Source organism: Pleurodeles waltl, chromosome 1_2 (genome assembly GCF_031143425.1).
Source record: "Pleurodeles waltl isolate 20211129_DDA chromosome 1_2, aPleWal1.hap1.20221129, whole genome shotgun sequence".
Classification (NCBI taxonomy): Eukaryota; Metazoa; Chordata; class Amphibia; order Caudata; family Salamandridae; genus Pleurodeles; species Pleurodeles waltl.
The window spans coordinates 1,006,562,219-1,006,583,821 of NC_090437.1; the positions used below are offsets into that span (position 1 = coordinate 1,006,562,219).

General features: G+C 44.8%; 1 protein-coding gene across 1 annotated transcript in view; it reads right to left on the bottom strand.

The window, feature by feature from the left end:
* The window catches only part of GRXCR1 (glutaredoxin and cysteine rich domain containing 1), a 515,507-nt gene that overhangs the window by 65,043 nt on the left and 428,861 nt on the right, over window positions 1–21,603 (bottom strand). The window contains exon 4 of the mRNA XM_069205854.1: window positions 10,721–10,786. Within this exon, the coding sequence (XP_069061955.1) occupies window positions 10,721–10,786 (66 nt within the window). The remainder of the gene's footprint in view (window positions 1–10,720; window positions 10,787–21,603) is intronic.

Below are 21,603 nucleotides of genomic sequence, written 5' to 3' on the forward strand. Positions count from 1 at the left end.
GATGTGGGTGAAGGTGATGGCGGTATTGATGAATATGCTTCTGCCATTAAGTCCCTTGATGATAGATTTAGAGCGTGTAAAAATGTTATTAAGGAAAGACACAAATTTTATAAAAGGGTGCAAGTTCCTGGTGAACCAGTAGCCAGCTATGTGGGGGCTTTGAAGATGTTAGCGGTTTCCTGTGATTACAAGGCATGTGAGGATGAAATGATTAGAGATCAACTTGTCGAGAAAACTAATAATAAGAAAGTTCAAGAAACACTATTGTCTACACCGAATTTAACATTAGAAAAGGCCGTGGAGATAGCCAGTAGAATTGAGAATACAACAACGTTCATGCAAAAGATGAATATAACTAGTCAGAAAGATTCACATCAGAAAGTTGCTATAATCAAACAGAAATTTAACAAATCCCAAGCAATCGTCAAAGCTGAAACATCAGTTAGGAAGGAAAATTACAAGAAAAGGGAATGTTTTAGGTGTGGTAGTCCCACCCATTTAGGTAATGCAAGTAATTGCCCTGCTGTAGGTAAAAAATGTTCAAAATGCTCCAAAGTTGGGCATTTTGCTAGAGTGTGTAGGGCTGTTAACATATCAAGTTCCAGTTCAAGGGACAAGGTTTTTAAGTTACACAATGACAATTTGGATGGATTTAATTCTTCCTCTAATGAAGATGACGAAATTCTTACGGTTGTATGTTGTTCTAATGAGAGCGATGTTGTTATGCTTAACAACACTAAAAGGCCTACCTGTAAATTGTCAATTAATGGCCGTGAAATAATTGTTGTGGCCGATTCTGGGTCACCTTATACACTTGTGAGTCAAAAGGTGTGGAAGGAAAATTTCAGCCATGTTGAGCTCAGGAAGTCTCGCATTAAGCCTGTGGGATATGGTGGCAAACCAGTGGAAGTTTTGGGGGAGTGTGAAGTTGAGTTGAGTTTCCAAGGTAATGTGACTAAGGGAGTAGTGTATGTAGCTAATGATGATACATGTCTTTTAGGTTGGGAAGATCAAAGGAAGTTGGGTATTTTGTTAGATCCCAATAACCCCGAACAAGTTGTACTGAGCAAGAATTATAACCAGGTGTTATCTGTTAGTTCTATGTGGGTCGATGCATTTCAGGTGTTTTTAAAGAAGGAATTGGTATGTTCAGGGGATTTGCACACAAGATAAAGTTAAAGGAGAATGCAGTTCCCAAGGTTCATAAAGTACGTAGAGTACCTTTAGCGTTGAGAGTAGAGTTGAAAATGGAGCTAGATAGATTGTGTGATCAACGCATAATTGAGAGGGTGGATGCATCAGATTGGGTGGCCCCCATAGTGATTGCTCGTAAGGCCAATAACTCTATTCGCATGTGTGTTGATTTACGTGACCTCAATGCACAAATTTGGGTGGATTGCCATCCATTGCCTAACATTGTTGAAATCCTATCTATTCTAGATGAGGCCAGCGTGTTCAGTTTGTTGGACATGACATCAGCTTATCATCAAATTAATCTGCATCCTGAGTCAAGGCATGTAACAGCTTTTGTTACTCCGGAAGGTTTGTTCCAATTTAGACGCATGCCATTTGGTTTAGCTTCAGCTTCTGCGGTGTTCCAAAGGGTGGTGGATAGTTTATTTGGAAGTATGGAAGGTGTAATTGCTTTCCTGGATGACATTCTAGTCTTTGGCAAGGATCAAGCACAGCATGATGAAAGAATGGAACAGGTATTATCTTTGTTGAATAAAAAAGGGATTGTTCTAGGGGCAAACAAATGTAAATTTGGTGTATCTAGTATTGATTATCTAGGGTATAACATTTCTAAAAGTGGTGTGGAACCAAAGAAAAAGCTGGTTGAAGCTATTGAAGATTTTCAGTCTCCTAGTAATAAAGATCAAATCAGATCCTTCATGGGTCTGATTGAATTTTATTCAAGGTTCATTCCAAATTGTGCAAGCAAAACTCATAAAATCAGATCTCTTTTAAAGAAAAATGTCAAATTTGACTGGTGTCTGGAGTGTGAACAGGAGTTTACAGCCATTAAAAAGGAAGTAGCAATGGCAATTCCGTTGAAGTCTTTTAACACAAGGGACGAAATAGTAATAATGACGGATGCCAGTCAACTTGGATTGGGTGCTGTTTTAATGCAGAAGAAAAATGGTAGGGATGAAGTGGTAGCCTTTGCTTCGCGTAGTCTGAGAGGTGCCGAAGAAACTTACTCAACTATTGAAAGGGAAGCTCTTGCATGTTGGTGGGGCATTGTGCATTTCAAATCGTATTTGTGGGGTGTGCACTTTACAGTCAGGATGGATCACAAACCCTTAGTGCAATTGTTTTCTACCTCTGGTGCGCATCGAGCCACTCCCAGAATAGCTAAGTGGCAGTACAGATTACAAATGTATAACTTTCATGTGGAATATGTCCCGGGTGCAAGGAATACACTTGCCGATTCCCTTTCCTGTCTTCCTTGCAAGAATGAGTCAGATGAGGAGGAACCAGAAGAGGATGATGTCCTGGTATGCTCTATAGTGTATCAATTGGGTGGTGCGGTGACGGAAGATGAGTGGAGGCATGCGTGTGGAAGTGATGAACAATTGAAGGAGGTCATGAAGGGCATAGCGCAGGGGTGGTCTGTATGCAAGTCTGAACAGTGTGAAGTGTACAAACATGTTTTTGAGGAGTTATCTATTGTAAATAACGTGTTGATGCATGCAGATGTAATGGTTGTACCTAAGGATTTAAGATACAAAGTATTGTCCTTGGGACATGAAGGACACGTAGGTATGCGAGCTATGAAAAGGAGAATAAGAGAGGATTTCTGGTGGCCTGGACTGGACAGAGATGTAGAACACTTTGTGAGAGATTGTTTGGCCTGTGCTATCAGTGACAAGTCTCAAGTTGTCCTGCCATCCCCTGTCGAAGTTATTGAAGTGCCTGGGAAAGCCTGGAGTAAGATTGCAGTGGATTTGATTGGACCTGTCAATTTGCTCAATGGGCAAGTGGAGTATGGTATAGTGTTAATAGACTTTTATAGTCGTTGGCCCGAGTTTAAGTTGGTGAAGGTACCTAATTCTCGTAAGGTCATTGAATTTTTGGAATCTGTTTTTCTCAGAGAGGGTATTCCTGATGAGATACTTCCCGACAACGGCAGTCAATTCACATCTTCTCAATTTTCTGATTTTTTGGTGTTCATGGGCATTAAACATGTTAAGACTTCACTTTATCATCCTAGGAGTAATGGTCTTGTTGAGCGCTTTAACAGAGTTATTAAAGAGAATATGCAGTTGGCCAAAGCTGGAGGGTTAAATTGTAAGGATGAGCTAAGAAAGTTGTTGTGGGCAGTGCGGACCACACCCAATGCAGATACTGGTGTGTCTCCTTTTATATTATTGAAGGGAAGAGCTCCTGGAACTAAGTTGAAAAGGAAGTGGATGGGTGAAAATGGAGTTGATGAGGGATTGATTGAGAAAGTGAATGAAAAAAGGATTTCTGCTCAGAATAAATAGAAAGATTATTCTAGAAAAACAATTTGTGTAAAGGTGGGTGATTATGTCAAAATCAAGAGTGCCCGCATTGTTCAGAAAGGTGAATCTAAATTTTCTTATCCTAAGAAAGTCATCAAAATTTGTAAAAATGCTGTTAAATTGGAAGATGGCAATTGGTGGAATAAGGAGAGGTTGTCCTTGGCTCGTGATGTGGAACTTTTGAACAAATCTTTGAAGGAATCCACCAAAGTAAATCAAGAAGCAAGAAATGACCCACGGAAGGACAAGGATTTGGAAGGTTCTATTAAGAAGTGGTGTGAGTCGATGGACATGAAAAGAAGATCCTCAACTAGGAATAGGAGGCTTCCTAAGAAGTTTCGTGATTTTGCACTTTTAGTTTAACAAAATGTGTTGCATGTTTTTGTATATGTTTGGGTGTAACTTTGTATGTGTTAAAGGGAAGAATATGTTGGGTTCTCTCTTGTTCTTATGTCGAGTCTTGTAGGGATTCTGGAACTGTGTCTCGTGACTCGACATAAGACTGGTGAACGGTTGGGATGGCGACTGTGGCGGAGGTATTATTTGCTGTTCTGCATTATTGTTTATTCCACTTAAAATAAACAGTACTTACTAGAAACCAAGACCTTTCAAGACTCCACTCTGGGAATTGAACCGGTGCCCTAGACTGACTGCAATTAACATTTTTGCTTAGATAATGCATTAACTCAGCTTCAATATATATGTCAGAGTAGGCTCTAAAGAATGCGCAGACTCTGCTTCAATATATATGTCAGAGTCCGCCTCCAGCCATTTGAACAACTTTGGGCCTGGGCCTTCAAAAAAACTCCTGCAGTTTGTGCTGCTCGAAGATGCGTTGAATGCTTCTCATTTCCTCTTGGCTAGGAACCGGCCTAAAATCTCCTTTCAGAGCTCTGCTAGTCTGCCATGCTGCGGATGACCTTGCCTTTCTGGAAAACCCCAAACAAACCATTTTTCACAGAAGTTTGGTTTCTAACAGTGTAATGGATGCAATATATTTAAGGTAAATTATAAGAATGAATGAATACGTTTGCAATGTATTATGTTTTTTACTGGCTCGACTATACTTTTTCATAATATTAAGTAATGGAGCTAGATTTACATTAATTGGTTCAAGTAAAAAAGTTAGTAAATGTAGAATAGATTATTAATAAGGCATATGTTTTTCTTTGAATTTACAATATATTAAATAATACAGAATGTAATTTTAGGTCATGTAGCAATTTGTCACTTTCAAAAGTTTGTTTTTTAAATTCAGTTCACTAAATCGATGTATATGTTATAAATCATGTACGTGATTATTCTGATAATCAGGTGTATTTCAATTCCGTAAATACTATGCATTCATCAGGGTTTCTTTGTGTTGACATCATTGTCAAAAAGCTGAAAGTCTGTCATACAAAAGACCGGTTGGTCTACAACACCTTGATAAGCAAACGTCTTGACTACTTCGTGTTTCAGTAGTCAGTTGTGAAAGTCCTTGCATGCTTATGGTTAGGTTAGCTCTCTTTTGTAAACAATTAAGTCATGTGCTCCAGGAAGACCTCTTCCCCTGTCAAGATCTCGCTCAGCTTAACTGTCAGTGCCCAAATTCTACATAACCTTAAGATAAGTATGCCACGTAACTTTGAGTGGTGTGATGTGTTTAAATCATGCAGATAGATGAAGCTGTGAGTGACAAATACAGACTGAATTTGTTGAACGTGTAATTGTAGGGCTGACACCACGGATATCGCATTCCTAGGTATTATAATGTGCATTTAAAGTTCCTAATAATCACAGCTTTGCAGGGCCTTCAAACTGAGAATTCTGATACAAAACAGGTAGCTGACAATATATTTGGGAAGGTAGCCCGAGACAATGCGAAATATTAAGCATATGATTGTTTTACCCAAAAGTCCCTAGGGTCTCAAAGGCAAGAGCGCTTGGATAAATGTGGGCTAAATGTTTCTCCCTCCAGCACAGCCATGAGCTGCAGTGCTCACTGGACAAAATCAACATATTCTGGTGGCTGGATTTAGCATCAAGCGAGGCTATCTAGAATAGGAAACTAAGCCCCGAGCAGCAGCTTTTTGTTACTGTTGTTTGGAATAAATATATTTTGCTAGAGGTAAAAGCATAGTCTATTGAGGGTGGGATCGAGAGATGTAAAAGGCTTCAAGAAGAGATAGGAATTAAAGAAATGTGCCTGTGGAGATGTTGAGCTTTATTTAAAAGCAGTTTATTGGAACACTCACAGAAAAGAAGAGAGCTCAGGTGAGACTGAAACACACTAGATCACAACCAAATCGCTTTTGTCTTCGCTGAATGTATGGATGCAGTTTATCTTGAAATGCCATTTCCTGCTGATAATGAAAGTTACATTCTTGGAGATTTTTCAAAGGGCAGGAATACGCCTCTTGGTTTATGTTACATTTCCTGCTGATAATTAAAGTTACATTTTTGGAGACTTTTTAAAGGGCAGGAAGACGCCTCTTGGTTTATGTTAGGAAGAGAATAAAAATGGTGGTCTGTTTGAGTCTTGTTCTCTCAAGGCAGCAATCTACCAAGTACTTCTTTCCTCACACTACCTTTGCCTGTCAGGAATCAGTATAGAGTCAGAGTAACAGAGCAGGACAAGAGCTTGGGCCTCAAACTCGTGCTCGAAATTGATCCTCCTTTGGCCTAAGATGAGTTGATGAAATCTTGGCCTCTGAAAGGTTGTACGTTCTTTGCTGTGGTTGCCAACTTTTATTTACTTCCACTTCTTCCCTCCCCATAAGGTATAAACGTACAGCTGTATACACTTTCCCTACTTTTAGGAGTATTATTGTTCCTGCTTACACCTGAATAGATTGTGCTCTCCCCTCACACAAAGGGCCTAATAACCCTGCATTGTCACTTCAGCCATCTTGGAGCAAGGACAGGGGAGGCAGGAAATTCCATGCACTTCAAATTCACTCTGTAGACATTTTTCCCACCTTTGAGAACCAGGGCATCAGGGTTTAAAGAAGGACCTCAGGCACCAATTCTTCAGTACACTTCTGGACCTCTGGATACTCTGGAGGAAGAAGGACTTCTGCGCTGCTACAAGGACTGCCACTCTGGACTGCTGCTCTGGAAGAACTGCTTTTCTGCTGTGCTGCCCTGCAGCCTGCTGTCCTCTGCCCTGCTGTGCAAGGACTGGACCCATCTCCCTTGAACCCAGAATAACTCCAGGGGCATGTTGGCTTGCCTCATGCTCTTCTGAAGTGCCAGGGACATCACAGACTTCTCTTCATCCTGCAACACCACCTGGGCTTTGCTTGCTGCAAGGCTTGCCCTGCCAAGTGATGTCAATTCAGTCCTGGGCCCTTGGAAGTGGGTATAAAGTGCTGGAAGTGCCAGAACCTGCTCATTGACATCATTGCGCTGATCGGATCCAGCGCATCCCCATCAACACCAATGCATTTGTGCTGCTGCATGGATCGAGGCCAACACATTACCACTGATGTAAGGATTGGGAGCACCTCATTCTGGACTGCCAGGTGCATCGTAGCCATTCCCGATGCATCTTCGACTTTGTGTGGCTCGGAGCCAACGCACCACCTAGTTCTGTGGGATCGACTCCAACGCACCTCCTTTCGCTCCTCACATCTTGTCATCGACGTCGACACAATTCTGAACTAAGGTACTGTTTTCAGCGGCCCAAGACTGGTACATGTGCCCGACACATGCTCCATCGCTTGACATTTCAGATTTGACCTGGTCTAAGGCGACCAGATAGCCCCGGTAGCCACTTTGTGCTTCTGAACACTACAACTTAGTTCATTCATTAAAAATGTATATCTCAACTTCTACTTATTGGATTTGTGTCGTTTTTTTGTCTTGTTTTGTTCATTGAATTAAGCTCTATTGTTCTAACCAAGAGTGGTATCTTTTTATAAGGTGTTGTCACTGTTGTACTGTTTGAAGTGTTGCATACATACTTTACACATTGCCTCTTAAGTTAAGCCTGCATGCTCTGTGCCAAGCCACCAGAGGGTGAGTACAGGTTAATTTACAGTGTGTATCTGACTTACCATGACTAGGATTGTGTTTCCTGCTTGGACAGGTGCATTCCTCTGCCACCCAGAAACCCAATTTCTACCAGGGGGCTTAATACTTGGCAAAGGAGTTTAAATGGCAAGTCATGGCATTTAAACTAGTGCTAAACTGCAATGGCAGGCCAGTGACATGTTTTACAGAGCTACCTAAGTGGGTCGATGGGACAATAGGTGCAGCTAGCCCCCTGGTAGCATTTAATTTACAGGCACTGGGTATATGGTATCCCACTTCACAAGGGACATATAAGTAAATTAAAAAAAAATTTCAATTAGGTATAAGCCAATTTACCCATGTTTTAGGGGAGGAAGCACAAGCACTTTTCCACTGGCTAGCAGTGGTAAAGAGCGCAGACTCCTGAGGCCAACAAAAACAGATTTAGCAAAATAGAGGAGAACAGGCAAAATGTCTGGGGGAAGACCACCCTGAGCCTGACAGGTCTAACACTTCTCATGCCAACCTTGATTATTGCTCCAACTCTTAATTTGTCCACATGGGAGCATTTTACGCATGGCAGTATCCCTCTCTTAGTGAGGGTACTATCCACATTTTTGGACTTCTGCGATCATAATCTATTTTTGTGTAAATGCACACAGTGCTCTACTGCTAATCTGGCTCGGCTGATGCTTTGTAGATGCCTGTTTTTTAACCCAACGTCCCCAGCACAACACAAGCTGACATCTTGCTGATCTTAGTAGGCAGAACATCTAGACAACTAGTTCCTGCACCAAACCGAAAACAGTAAATAGAACATCTCCCTCACTTTTGTCAAAGTGCACAAGCTACTAGTCGCAGAGCCCAAAGGCCCTTCATCAATAAAGTGACAATAGAAACATGGCCAATGATATCTCTCCAGTGGTAATGGTCAGCAGGATGCAAGGATATAGCCTGGAATCAGGGAGGCTAGCCTGTGGCAACTTAGTAATTGTGGTTTGATTCTTTCAAAATGTTCTTTGATTAATAGAGCACCAGAATGCACACCTAGACCTACTTACTGTAATTCTACACACCATGGTTGCTTAACAGACCTGCCATTTGTTGTTTCCCTGTTGCTTCTCGGTCCACCCTGCACAGTATATTCCCTGGTTGTTTACAGTGCCTCCAATGGATGTACTTCTGTTATTTCAGAGTAGATCAACACAGTACATAACCTAGTTATTAGCTCCAGGAATTGGCTCTCTGTGTGTCGTTCTAGGCGTACTCCACATAATATACTCACTCCATACTGGACCCCATCTATCCACAGGCCATGCATACTCTAATATCCTCAATTTTAGTATACTGATCACTTCTAAAATCTTATGTATGTGGTACTGCATACATTTTTACATTCTCTACAGAACCTTATGCTTAGACACAGAAATATTCACTGCACCATGTTTGAAGCACTTCCTTGAACCTTAAGCACCTCACAAACACTTCCCACATAGGCCAAACAACATATAACACCCTAATAATCCTGCACTGAGAAAGAGCACTCTGTGGCCTTGTGTAGAGTATGAAGCACTATATAAATGCTACAGTGTGATACAATTAGTTGGTATGCCCCTGTAGCTCTTTGTTAGAGGGTTTGGTTTGTAGAACACTTCGATGATGCAGTTTATGTTATGTCCAGTGCGTGTTAGACCTGGAAAGATTCAGTATAAAAAGGCTGTAAACTCTAGAGAAGTTCGGCCAAAATCAGCCAGAAGCAAGGCTGTCCTTTCCCGCTTGAGAGAATATGCAGTAGCATAGAGTATGGAATACAAGAGCTATAAGCTATTATAATGCCTTCAAAATGGCCTCTGATCCTGTCATCTCTCTAATAATTAATCAGACGTGGTAGGGATTCAATAAATCCTTACACAAATGCATATAAGCAGTGCTGGCCTCATGAGTGTGCGAACCATGTGGTTGCACAGGGCCCTCAATTTAGGGGGCCTAAAAATGTCTCAGAAAATTTCACAGAAATTTACCATCAACATCAGGGTGCCTGCCCCTCAGTGCTGGTGCTCTTGGTGGCCAGCGCTCTCAGGCAAAGAAAAGCTGGGTGCAGTCAGCTATAGAGGCAACAAAAAAACCATGGGGCGAGAAGGCGGAAGGGAGTGAGTGCACCTCAGAAGACCTGTAAACTGACACTCCCACAGAAAGCAAGAAGCTTTTCATGGTTTCTGTAAACACCGGCTATGCCACTGCTAGCATTGAGATCACAGAGCAGGTGCAGGTAACGTATGGGCACAGATACTGCTACATATTTTGAAGAAGACATTGGAGGGGATGAACTTTTTACAGAAATTAAGCTTCCAGGGTCTGTACAAGAAAAACCATCCTGATACAGATGCAGCATGTACTGTGTCTGCTCTTTCTGTTCTCAAATGCATGTATGACATCCGCTTTCATGATATTTAACCCAATTTAAACATCATTCTTAAACATGTTTTTGACAGTTCCTGTCACAGTAGCCTATGGGGAATGATCATTCTCAAACCTGAAAGTTATTAGGAATTAATGCACTCTTCTCTGGCCCAGCACCAGATGACTGGCTTAGCACTGATATCAGTTGAACAATGAAGTTGGATGAACTCTCCACTACAGTGAATCAATAAAAGAATTTGCAGGATAGAAATCAGGGAAAGTTTGTGAACGAGTAGCATTTTATATTATTCTATTACAGATGCACTTACATAGTAAAAATTTACTTGTTGTACTTCTTAACAATCCACTAAAATAAAATGTTTAGAAATAAAAAATAATTTGACTTGTCTCATGGGGGGACTGTACATTATACTGGACACAGGGCCCAAAATATCCTAAGGCCGGCACTAAAATAAGGAACTTTCTTATCCATGTGATTTAACAGCTATAACTATCTACATTGTGCTAAAAAGATAGCCCTTTGTGGACTACTACAAGTAAGTGGCACTCATCACTCTCATCTCGAAAATAAGGGCTGGCGATCTATGCTGTTCTCAGCTTTATAAAATGTGTAACTCTCAGGAAGGAATTAAAAAGTTAGCAAAGGCATAGAAACATCCGATTTCTCTATGTGAAGTATAACTTCCCTGATAATTCCAAACACATTTCCAGAGTCCAAGGAAAAGCAACAATCTTACTGTTTGTTCCAATGCTCACTGAATGGTGAGTATGAAATTTAGCTTAGTAAAAAAAGTTACCTCGATTTTTGTTAATAGATCCTGTAGCTCACCGGATTCATTCATTGCCAAAATTTTCTCTGCGCCCTGTTAGAAAAATTAAAACGAAATTCAAACTGTTTTGGGGTATTGAAAATATATATTTATTCCACTTCTGTAAAATGTTGTAGCAATATTTTTTTAAAATACAGCTATTTTCAGTCACAGAAGTCAGGCTCATGACATGAAATTCGAAGGTCATATTGCACAATTATATACTACGGTTATAACATTGACTCATGCATCAAATAATACAAAAACTAAACGAAATGAAGCGAGCAAACAATCCAATCTAATGCAGAGTAAAAACAAAATTCTCATAGTGGGTACAGGATATTTGGATATGCCCCATAACAGAACACTTGGTTTCATACCTAAGGGTCACCTACTAACTTTAAGATCCTTTGCTCCTTCCATTGGATATGTCTGAATACATCTGGGTTGTTAGAAATTGGGCTGTTGGTTGACTGAGGTTTTAGGCCTGGTCAAGCAGCAATCGCAATCCTAGTCAGGGTGAACAACAAGCAAACCTCAAATTAACCTGTGCTCACTCTCTCTCTTATCTCGGCACAGAGCAATGTGTAAACTATTTGTGCAACACATCAAATAGTAAAACAGTGAAAACACCACACAAAAAGATAGAAAAATAGAGCTCAATTTAATAAATAAAACAAGACAAAAATGACAAAAAAATCAATAGGTAGAACCTGAGTTATGAATTTCTAAAGAATAATGCATTAAACACCACTTATATGTGCTAAAAGCTCAGGTCAACAGCGATGGAGTGTGGGCCAGCTACAGGGACCCAGTTAGGCCAGCTTAACCAAAGTATCTTAAATCCTGGCTGGAGAATATTGAATGGATTTGAAACAAAGATGCAGTGGGCAGCCAATGTGATGTGTTGGTGCTGAGATGTGGTGAGGCTGCTGTGTGAGGTGCTGTTGTGTCATTGTCGAGGATCTTGCCAAAGGGGCTTGCGCTGTGAAGGCCGGTGTTGGGGATTTATTGCATAGCTGAGGCGATGCATCCTTTCCAATAAGCATTGAGGCTGTGATGCAGAGTTGTGGCGTCATCGTCGAGGGTGCCATCAATAAGGGATGCAAGGAGCTTGTGCCAGAGAAAGTTTTGCACAGCAGAGGTTCCGAAGGCGATGCATCGCTCCCTAGATGCAGCAATGTGGGTCTGTTGTATCGGTTTCGACCCACGCAGTAGTGGTGATGCGATGGGCCTGTTCTGCTCCTGCAGCAGAGAATTCCTCAATTCTGCTGGGGCAAACCCCTTAGGCTCACTTCCAAGTGTCTAGTTCTGGGGTGGCACCACTTGGTAGAGCAGACTCACAGATGGCAGAGCCCAGGAGCAAGAGCAGTGTGGTTCAAAGTCTTTTATATTCCTGAGAATTGAGATCAGGAGGCAAGCCAACATGCCCATGGATTCCCTTTGGGGTCTAGATTGAAGGGATGCAGGTCCAGTCCTTCTCACTCCCAGACAAGAGGACAGCATTCAGCAGGTCAGCACAGCAAAGCAGGAGTCCAGCAGGGTAGCAGTCCAGCAGAGTGGCAGTCATTCAGCAGCCCAGCATTCCTTCTTTCTGGCAAAGTATCCACAGGTCCAGAAGTGTACTAAAGTGGTGGTGTCCTATGTCCAGTTCTTATACCCACTGGTGCCTTTGATGTGAATGAGATTTTAAAGAACTGCCTTTAAAGTGCGCAGATGTCCTTCCTTTCCTGCCCTGGATCCAGAATTACTACAGGGGGGTATGCCACCCTTGATGTGGGGACAGGATACAGCCTATTGTGGTGTTTGTTTGGCTGTGTCCTGCTCCTCCCTCCCAACCTGCCCAAGATGGATCATGAAGGCCCATCAAGTCACACATAAGCTCCCATTATGTGTGGCTGTCTAGGGGAAATGCACCAATCCCTGCTTTGACCCACAGACATGTGAGCAAAGACAGGCTGCAGGCAGCAAATGGCAAAGACAAGAAAATGCTAACATTCTAAAAGTGGAATTTTCAGAATTGCAATTCAAAATCCAACTTCACCATAAGCTAGGATTTTAAATTGTGATCCCAGAGACGCCAAACAGGGGGGTCTCCCTCCCCACCATTTGGAAATTACTTGTTTAAGGTGTAATAAGGTAACTGCAATGTTTTCTTATGAAAGGAGTAGTCCTTGCAGTAGTGAAAAACGAATGTAAGAGGTTTTTTTTTTACTATTAGGACATGTAAAACCTAAGAGCACAACTCCAAATTTCTAAATACACTGCACTGTGTCCTTGGGGCTGCCTATGGCCTACTTTAGGGGTGACATATGTGTTAAAAAAGAAGGTTTGGGCCTTTGCAAAAGGGTTATTTTGCCAGGTTGACATGGCAGTTCAAAACTGCGCACACATACTCTGCAATGGCAGGCCTGAGACATGGTTAGAGGGCTACCTAAGTGGGTAGTGCAATCAGTGCTGCAGGCCCACAAGTAGCATATAGTTTACAGGCTGTGGACACATATAGTGCACTTTACTTGCTACTTATAGGTAAGTTAAATATTACAATTGGGCAGAAGCCAATGTTACCATGTTTAAAGAAGAGAGCACAAGCAATTTAGCACTGGTTAGCAGTGATATAGTGCACAGAGTCCTAAGACCAACAAAAATGAATTCACCAAAAAAGGGGAGGAGGAAGATAAAAAGTCTAGGGATGACCCTGTGGCCATTTCCAACACAGGTGCAGCCTATAAACTTTAAAATTATTTGCTCTTTTCATTGCCATATGTTTGAATACATCCAGGTTCACCCCATAACTTTAAGATCCTTTGCTCCGTTTGTTGCCATACGTTTGAATGCCTGCAGGTCACCTACTAACTTTAGGATCCTTGGCTTCTTCCATTGCAAATGCATGAATAGGTTTGGGTGCAGCCTATAAACTTTTTAATTCTTTGTTTTTTTCGTTGCCATATGTTTGGAAACATCTGGGTGCACTCACTAACTTTAAGATCCTCTGCTCCTTTTTCCATTGATCCCAAAACCTCTGCCATTGGGCATCCCTAATGGGAATGCTCCTCTTCTAACCTATGTATCATTAACATTCGCCTGCTTACCACTGTTGGTTTAAAAATAAAACTCTTTAATTTATTTTTAATTTAAAAAGCCCTCGGATTCAAAAATCATATCTACTCCTGGGACAACTTTCTCTAAAGTAATCCTTGAGATTATGTATAGTGTTAGAAATGGGGTCTCTGGTTGACAGTCAGGTTACCCCCTGTTCAAGCAAGGACCCTCACTCTAGTTAGGATAAAAGAGAATCACCCTCAGCTAACCCCTGCTTACCCCCTTGGTAGCTTGGCAGAGCAGTAGGCTTAACCTCAGAGTGCTGGGCGTAAAGTATTTGTACCAACACACACAGTAACTCAATGAAAACACTACAAAATGACACAACACCAGTTTAGAAAAAATAGGAAATATTTATCTAGACAAAACAAGACCAAAACGACAAAAATCCAACATACACAAGTCAAGTTATGATTTTTTTAAAGGTTTAAAATAAAAAGAGTCTTTAGGTAGTTGTAACACCACACTAGCGCTGCTAGCGTGAAAATGTACCTGGTTTGCGTCAAAAAATAACCCCGCACGGGCGGTGGGCGTCGAAAGTAACCCTGCACGGCTGTGTGCGTCGAAAACAACTCGGCACGGCGGTGCGCGTTGAAAAAGCCAGCCACACGACGATCCGAAAGTCCCGCGGCGCAGGGTGCGATCTCTCAGCCTCCGTCAGCGATGCTGCGCGTCGTTTCTCCTGCTCCGGGCGTCGGTTTTTCGGTCGCGTTTCCTGCGGCGTCGTTTCTCAGCTGCGGAACCGGCGTCGCGTCGTTTTCTCAGCCACGATCGGATTCGCGTCGATCTTTTCTCCGCACGGCGCTCGGTGCGTGTATCTTTGTCCTTAGGCTGCCAGCCTCTCCTTTCAGGGTCCCAGGAACTGGAAGGGCACCACAGAGCAGAGTAGGGGTCTCTCCAGAGACTCCAGGTGCTGGCAGGAAGAAGTCTTTGCTATCCCTGAGACTTCAACAACAGGAGGCAAGCTCTACATCAAGCCCTTGGAGATTTCTTCTTCAAGATGGAAGGCACACAAAGTCCAGTCTTTGCCCTCTTACTCTGGCAGAAGCAGCACTGCAGGAAAGCTCCACAAAGCACAGTCACAGGCAGGGCAGCACGTTTTCCTCAGCTATCAGCCCTTCTCCAGGCAGAGGTTCCCCTTGATTCCAGAAGTGTTTCTAAAGTTTGTAAGTTTGGGTGCCCTTCTTATACCCATTTTAGTCTTTGAAGTCACCTTTCTTCAAAGGGGACTCACATCTTCTTGTGAAATCCTGCCTTGCCCAGGCAAGGCCTCAGACACACACCAGGGGGCTGGAGACAGCATTGTCAGAGGCAGGCACAGTCCTTTCAGATGAGAGTGACCACTCCACCCCTCCCTCCTAGCAGAGATGGCTAATCAGGAAATGCAGATCACACCCCAGCTCCCTTTGTGTCACTGTCTGGTGTGAGGTGAAAAACAACCCAACTGTCAAAACTGACCCAGACAGGGAATCCACAAACCAGGCAGAGTCACAGAATGGTTTAAGCAAGAAAATGCTCACTTTCTAAAAGTGGCATTTCCAAACGCACAATCTTAAAATCAACTTTACTAAAAGATGTATTTTTAAATTGTGAGTTCAGGGATCCCAAACTCCACATGTCCATCTACTCTCTAGGGGAATCTACACTTTAATCATATTTAAAGGTAGCCCCCATATTATCCTATGAGAGAGAGACAGACCTTGCAACAGTGAAAACGAAATTGGCAGTATTTCACTGTCAGGACATATAAACCACATTACTATATGTCCTACCTTATCCATACACTGCACCCTGCCCTTGGGGCTACCTAGGGCCTACCTTAGGGGTGCCTTACATGTAAGGAAAGGGAAGGTTTAGGCCTGGCAAGTGGGTACACTTGCCAAGTCGAATTTACAGTGTAAAAATACACATACAGACACTGCAGGGGCAGGTCTGAGACATGATTACAGAGCTACTTATGTGGGTGGCACAACCAGTGCTGCAGGCCCACTAGTAGCATTTGATTTACAGGCCCTGGCACCTCTAGTGCACATTACTAGGGACTTACTAGTAATTCAAATATGCCAATCATGGATGAACCACTTACATACAATTTAAACAGGAGCACTTGCACTTTAGCACTGGTTAGCAGTGGTAAAGTGCCCAGAGTAACAAAAACAGCAAAATCAGAGTCCAGCACACATCAACAACCTGGGGAACAGAGGCAAAAAGTCAAGGGAGACCACGCCAAGGATGAAAAGTCTAACACGTGTCCCCCCCAGCTAAAAGTGGGGAGCAACTACCCAACCTCATGGGAGTTCTCATCACTAAGGCGGAAGAACCTGGACAGACCATCAGCATTGGCGTGCTCTGTACCGGGTCGATGTTCCACCGTAAAGTCCATCCCCTGTAGGGAAATGGACCACCTCAACAGTTTTGGGTTCTCACCCCTCATCTGCATTAACCATCTGAGGGGTCTGTGGTCGGTCTGAACTCGGAAGTGAGTCCCAAACAAGTAGGGTCTTAGCTTCTTCAGTGCCCAGACCACAGCAAACGCTTCACGTTCTATGGCACTCCACCTACGTTCCCTGGGTAGTAACCTCCTGCTAATGAAGGCTACGGGTTGATCTAGGCCCTCTTCATTCAGCTGTGAGAGTACTGCTCCAATACCATGCTCTGAGGCGTCTGTCTGTACAACAAACTCCGTGGAGTAGTCAGGTGCCTTCAGCACAGGTGCTGTGCACATGGCAGCCTTCAGGGCATCAAAAGCGTTCTGGCAAGCCTCTGTCCAGATCACTTTCTTGGGTTGCTTCTTAGAAGTCAACTCAGTTAAGGGGGTAACAATGGTACCATATCCCTTAACGAACCTCCGATAGTATCCTGTGAGACCTAAAAAGGCTCTCACTTCAGTCTGGGTCTTGGGAGGCTCCCAAGCCAGAATCGTGTCAATCTTAGGCTGTAGGGGTGCCACCTGGCCACTCCCCACCTGGTGTCCTAAGTACACAACAGAACCCTGCCCTATTTGGCACTTGCTCGCCTTAATAGTGAGGCCTGCCTTCTGCAGGGCCTCTAACACTCTCCAGAGGTGTTGCAGGTGTTCCTCCCATGTGGAACTAAACACAGCAATGTCATCCAGGTAGGCGGCACTGAACTCATCCAGTCCTGCCAACACCTGGTTGACCAACCTCTGAAAGGTGGCAGGGGCATTCTTCATTCCAAAGGGCATCACATTGAAGTGGAAGTGCCCATCGGGGGTAGAGAATGCTGACCTCTCCTTTGCCCCTTCAGTTAAGGCAATCTGCCAGTACCCAGATGTTAAATCAAACGTACTGAGGTACTTGGCAGCTCCTAACCGATCAATGAGCTCATCAGCTCGGGGGATGGGGTGTGCGTCAGTCTTGCTGACCGCATTGAGACCCCGGTAGTCCACACAGAACCTAAGTTCTGGAGTGGCACCAGGAGCAGTAGCCTTTGGGACCAAGACCACTGGGCTGGCCCAAGGACTGCTGGAGTGCTCAATAACCCTTAGGGCTAACATTTTGGAGACTTCCTCCTTAATGCAAGCCCTCACCCTGTCAGTCACCCTGTAAACCTTATGTTTAACAGGTGTACTGTCCCCAGTGTCCACATCATGTGTGCACAGGTGTGTGACTCCTGGGATCAGGGAAAACAGTGAGGCGAACTGTCCCAGCACGTGGCGACAGTCCCTCTGCTGTTCCTCAGTCAGGGAGGGGGAGAGGATCACTCCCTCCACAGACCCATCTTTCTCTCCTGCAGACAGGAGGTCAGGAAGAGGCTCACTCTCTTCCTCCACCCCGTCATCTGTCGCTAGGAGCATGGATAGCTCAGTTCGCTCAAAGTGTGGTTTGAGGCGGTTGACATGTAGGACCCTCAAGGGGTTCCTGGGGGATTGCAAGTCTACCAGATAGGTGACCTCGCTCTTTCTTTCCACCACCTCAAAAGGCCCAGTCCACTTATCTTGGAGAGCCCTAGGCTCCACTGGTGCCATGACCCACACTTTTTGTCCAGGCTGAAACTCAACCAGAGTGGCATTCTGGTCGTACCACCGTTTCATGTCCTCCTGGCTTGCTTCCAGGTTCTCCTGAGCGAGACTCCTGAAGCGGGCAGTCTGGTTTCTTAGTGCCAGCATGTAGCTAAATACATCCTGGGGTGGTTTACTAGGAGCTTTCTCCAAAGCCTCCTTCACCAGACTGAGCGGTCCCCTCACAGGGTGGCCATAGATGAGCTCAAAGGGGCTAAAGCCAAGTCCCTTTTGAGGCACCTCCCTGTAAGCGAACAGAAGGCATGGCAAGAGGACGTCCCACTTACGCCTCAAGGGCTCTGACAGGCCCTGAATCATGCCTTTCAAGGTGCGGTTGAATCTCTCAACCAGACCATTACTTTGGGGGTGGTAAGGGGTGGTGAACTTGTAGGTTACCCCACACACCTTCCACAGAGACTTCATATAAGTGGATATGAAGTTTGTACCCCTATCAGATACTACCTCCTTGGGGAACCCCATGCGGGTAAAAACCCCCATCAAGGCACGTCCCACCACGGGGGCGGTGACCGTCCTTAGAGGAATAGCTTCTGGGTACCGTGTGGCATGGTCCACCAAGACCAGGATGAACCTGTTGCCCATGGCTGTCTTGGGATCCAGAGGCCCCACAATGTCAATTCCTACCCTTTCAAAGGGAGTACTGACTACCGGTAAAGGTTGGAGGGGAGCTTTGCATTTCCCCCCACTCTTGCCACTTGCCTGACAAGTCTGACAAGATCTACAATAAGCAGCTGACTGCTTGTTCATCAAGGGCCAGTAAAAGTGGGAGACAAGCCTCTTATAGGTCTTGTCCTGCCCTAGATGTCCTGCCAAAGGCACATCATGAGCCAAACCCAGTAGGAAGATCCTGAAGCCCTGGGGTACCACCAGCATACGAGCTGACCCCGGCTCAGGAACCTTAGGCTCACTATACAGGAGGCCATCCTCCCAATAAATCAGGTGAGTACCTGGCGCCCCGCCAGCCGCCTGGGCTGCAGCCTGCTGCCGCAGTCCCTCAAGAGTAGGGCACTCCTTCTGCGCTGTGCAGAATACTTCCCTGGTGGGTCCCCCTTCCTGCTGCCACTGCGACAGCTCAGGGACCTCCCCCAGTTCAGCCACCTGTTCCCTGTAGGTTCCGGGGCATCACCCTCAGGCTCTGCCTCCTCCCGGACCGTGGGAACTTCTGGGGCGGGTTTCCCGCGCCTCCTGCCTTTCCTCTTCTTGGCGGTCCCCTGGGCCACTGTTTCAGGCTCCAGGGGCTCTTGACTACCCTGATTGGCTGCCATAGACCGGGTGGATACGCATACCCACCCAGGCAGACCCAACATCTCCAAGTGAGACCTGTGTTCCACCTCCTTCCAAGGGGAATCTTCCAGGTCGTTGCCTAGCAAACAATCAACAGGCATGGTTGGACTCACAGCTACTTTCCAGGAACCTGAGACCCCCCCCCATTCAAAGGGAACCTGCGCCACTCTGCAGAGGCGCTCAGAATTGTCTACTGCAACTACTTGGTGAAGTACCCGGGGATCAATCTGCTCTTCAGACACCAGGTGACTCCTCACTGTAGTCACACTGGCTCCTGTGTCTCTTAGAGCCTCCACCCTCTGTCCATTGATGGTCACCCATTGCCTGTACTTCTTAGTGTTATCAGGCACTAGGTTTCTCTGGACCATCTCACTGTCCCCTAGTGAGACAAGGGTCATTTCTGCTGGTTCCCACCCACCTGAAACCAACTCCTCCCCAAGCGCTACACTGGCCAAACCCTGGGACGGTGCACCAGTGGGTGCCGGTGTACTTTTGGGGCATTTGGGGTCCCCCCTCACATGACCCACCTGGTCACATGAATAGCACTTACGTAGGGGACCACCTGCCATTGGCTTCCCTTTGGAGAACCATGGCTTCTTTTCACTGGGGGGTTGGGAATCCTTACCCTGGGAATCAGTTTGGGGCCCTTTAGAGAACTCATCCTGTTTGCCCTTACCCCCCCCTTTCTTCTGAGAGGGACCCTGCCCACCCTTGGCGTGGTCTCCCCCATACCTCTTTTGGACCCTGGTGCTCTCCCAGCGGTCCGCTTCCTGTGCAAGCTTCCTGGGGTCAGTCAGCTTGCTGTCAATGAGGTGCTGGCGCAGCTCTGGAAAACATAAACTGTACAAGTGCTCCCAAGCAATTAAATTGTAAAGCCCCTCATACGTGTTTACCTTACTGCCCTTCACCCAACCATCCAGTGACCTGCAACAAGAATCAACACATTCCAACCATGTTTGGGATTCCTTTCTCTTGTAGGATCTAAACTTCTCCTTGTACTGCTCAGGGGTGAGACCATACCTGGTAAGTAAGGCCTCCTTCATGGCAGGGTAGGTGAGACTCTGAGCATCCCCTAAGGCCGTCAGTGTGTCCCTCCCCTCTGCCTCAAAATGCTTCCACAGGGCTGCCCCCCAATGAGCTTCAGGGACCAGGTTCATGTGGAGAGCTGACTCATAACCCTTGAACCACAAGTAGATATCATCCTCCCTCTTATAATCCCTCACAAGGTCTTTTGGGATGTGTACCCTTCTCTCAGGCTGCACTGTAGAATTGCTGCCACCATCCTTACTGGACTGACTCCTCTGATCAATCTCTTTTAAACTGAGCTCATGAGCCATGTTTATCTTCCTTTCCTCAAGGGCCAGCTTCCTCTGTTCCATCTCTAGACTGAGCTTTTTCAGCTCCAACTGGTACTCCCTCTCTGCCTGTCTGTCCTGTAACTCTCCAGGTGTCAGACTCTTGGAGGACACACTGCTACCTGCCCTGGAGATTCTCCCCTGAGACATAGCAGGCCCACCCACTACATCAGTGTGAGTGACTTGCAACTCCTCTTCCCCCTCTGGCTCCTCATCTGTGTGCCCCTCAGCTGCTTTGGCTGTCACCCAGGCCCTCAGCGCCTTTTGCAGCTCATCCTTCTTGGATGAGCTCTTAATGGGACAGCCAACATTACTACAAAACTGCTTCAACTGAGCCACTTTGTAGCTCTCCAATTTCTCCAAGTCAAAAGCAGCTTCAGCTAGGGCATCTCCAGACTGAGACATGATGAGAGGTTAAAAAATATGCACAGTTCCAAAAACAGAAAAGCAAGTTCTCAAATGAAGTTCCAGAAAAGTCAATCACGGGATCAGCGAAAAAAAAGAAACTGAATGCAGAGAAAAACAGTCCAAGTAGAAAAAACAAAAATCACAAGACTAGTAGTATGTGGTCACGTAGTGGTCTGAGATCAAAACAGTAGTGTACACTTAATTACTGTATGTCAAGTACAAATACAAGTCCAAATCCCGACCGCTGGTCACCAATGTTAGAAATGGGGTCTCTGGTTGACAGTCAGGTTACCCCCTGTTCAAGCAAGGACCCTCACTCTAGTTAGGATAAAAGAGAATCACCCTCAGCTAACCCCTGCTTACCCCCTTGGTAGCTTGGCAGAGCAGTAGGCTTAACCTCAGAGTGCTGGGCGTAAAGTATTTGTACCAACACACACAGTAACTCAATGAAAACACTACAAAATGACACAACACCAGTTTAGAAAAAAATAGGAAATATTTATCTAGACAAAACAAGACCAAAACGACAAAAATCCAACATACACAAGTCAAGTTATGATTTTTTTAAAGGTTTAAAATAAAAAGAGTCTTTAGGTAGTTGTAAAACCACACTAGCGCTGCTAGCGTGAAAATGTACCTGGTTTGCGTCAAAAAATAACCCCGCACGGGCGGTGGGCGTCGAA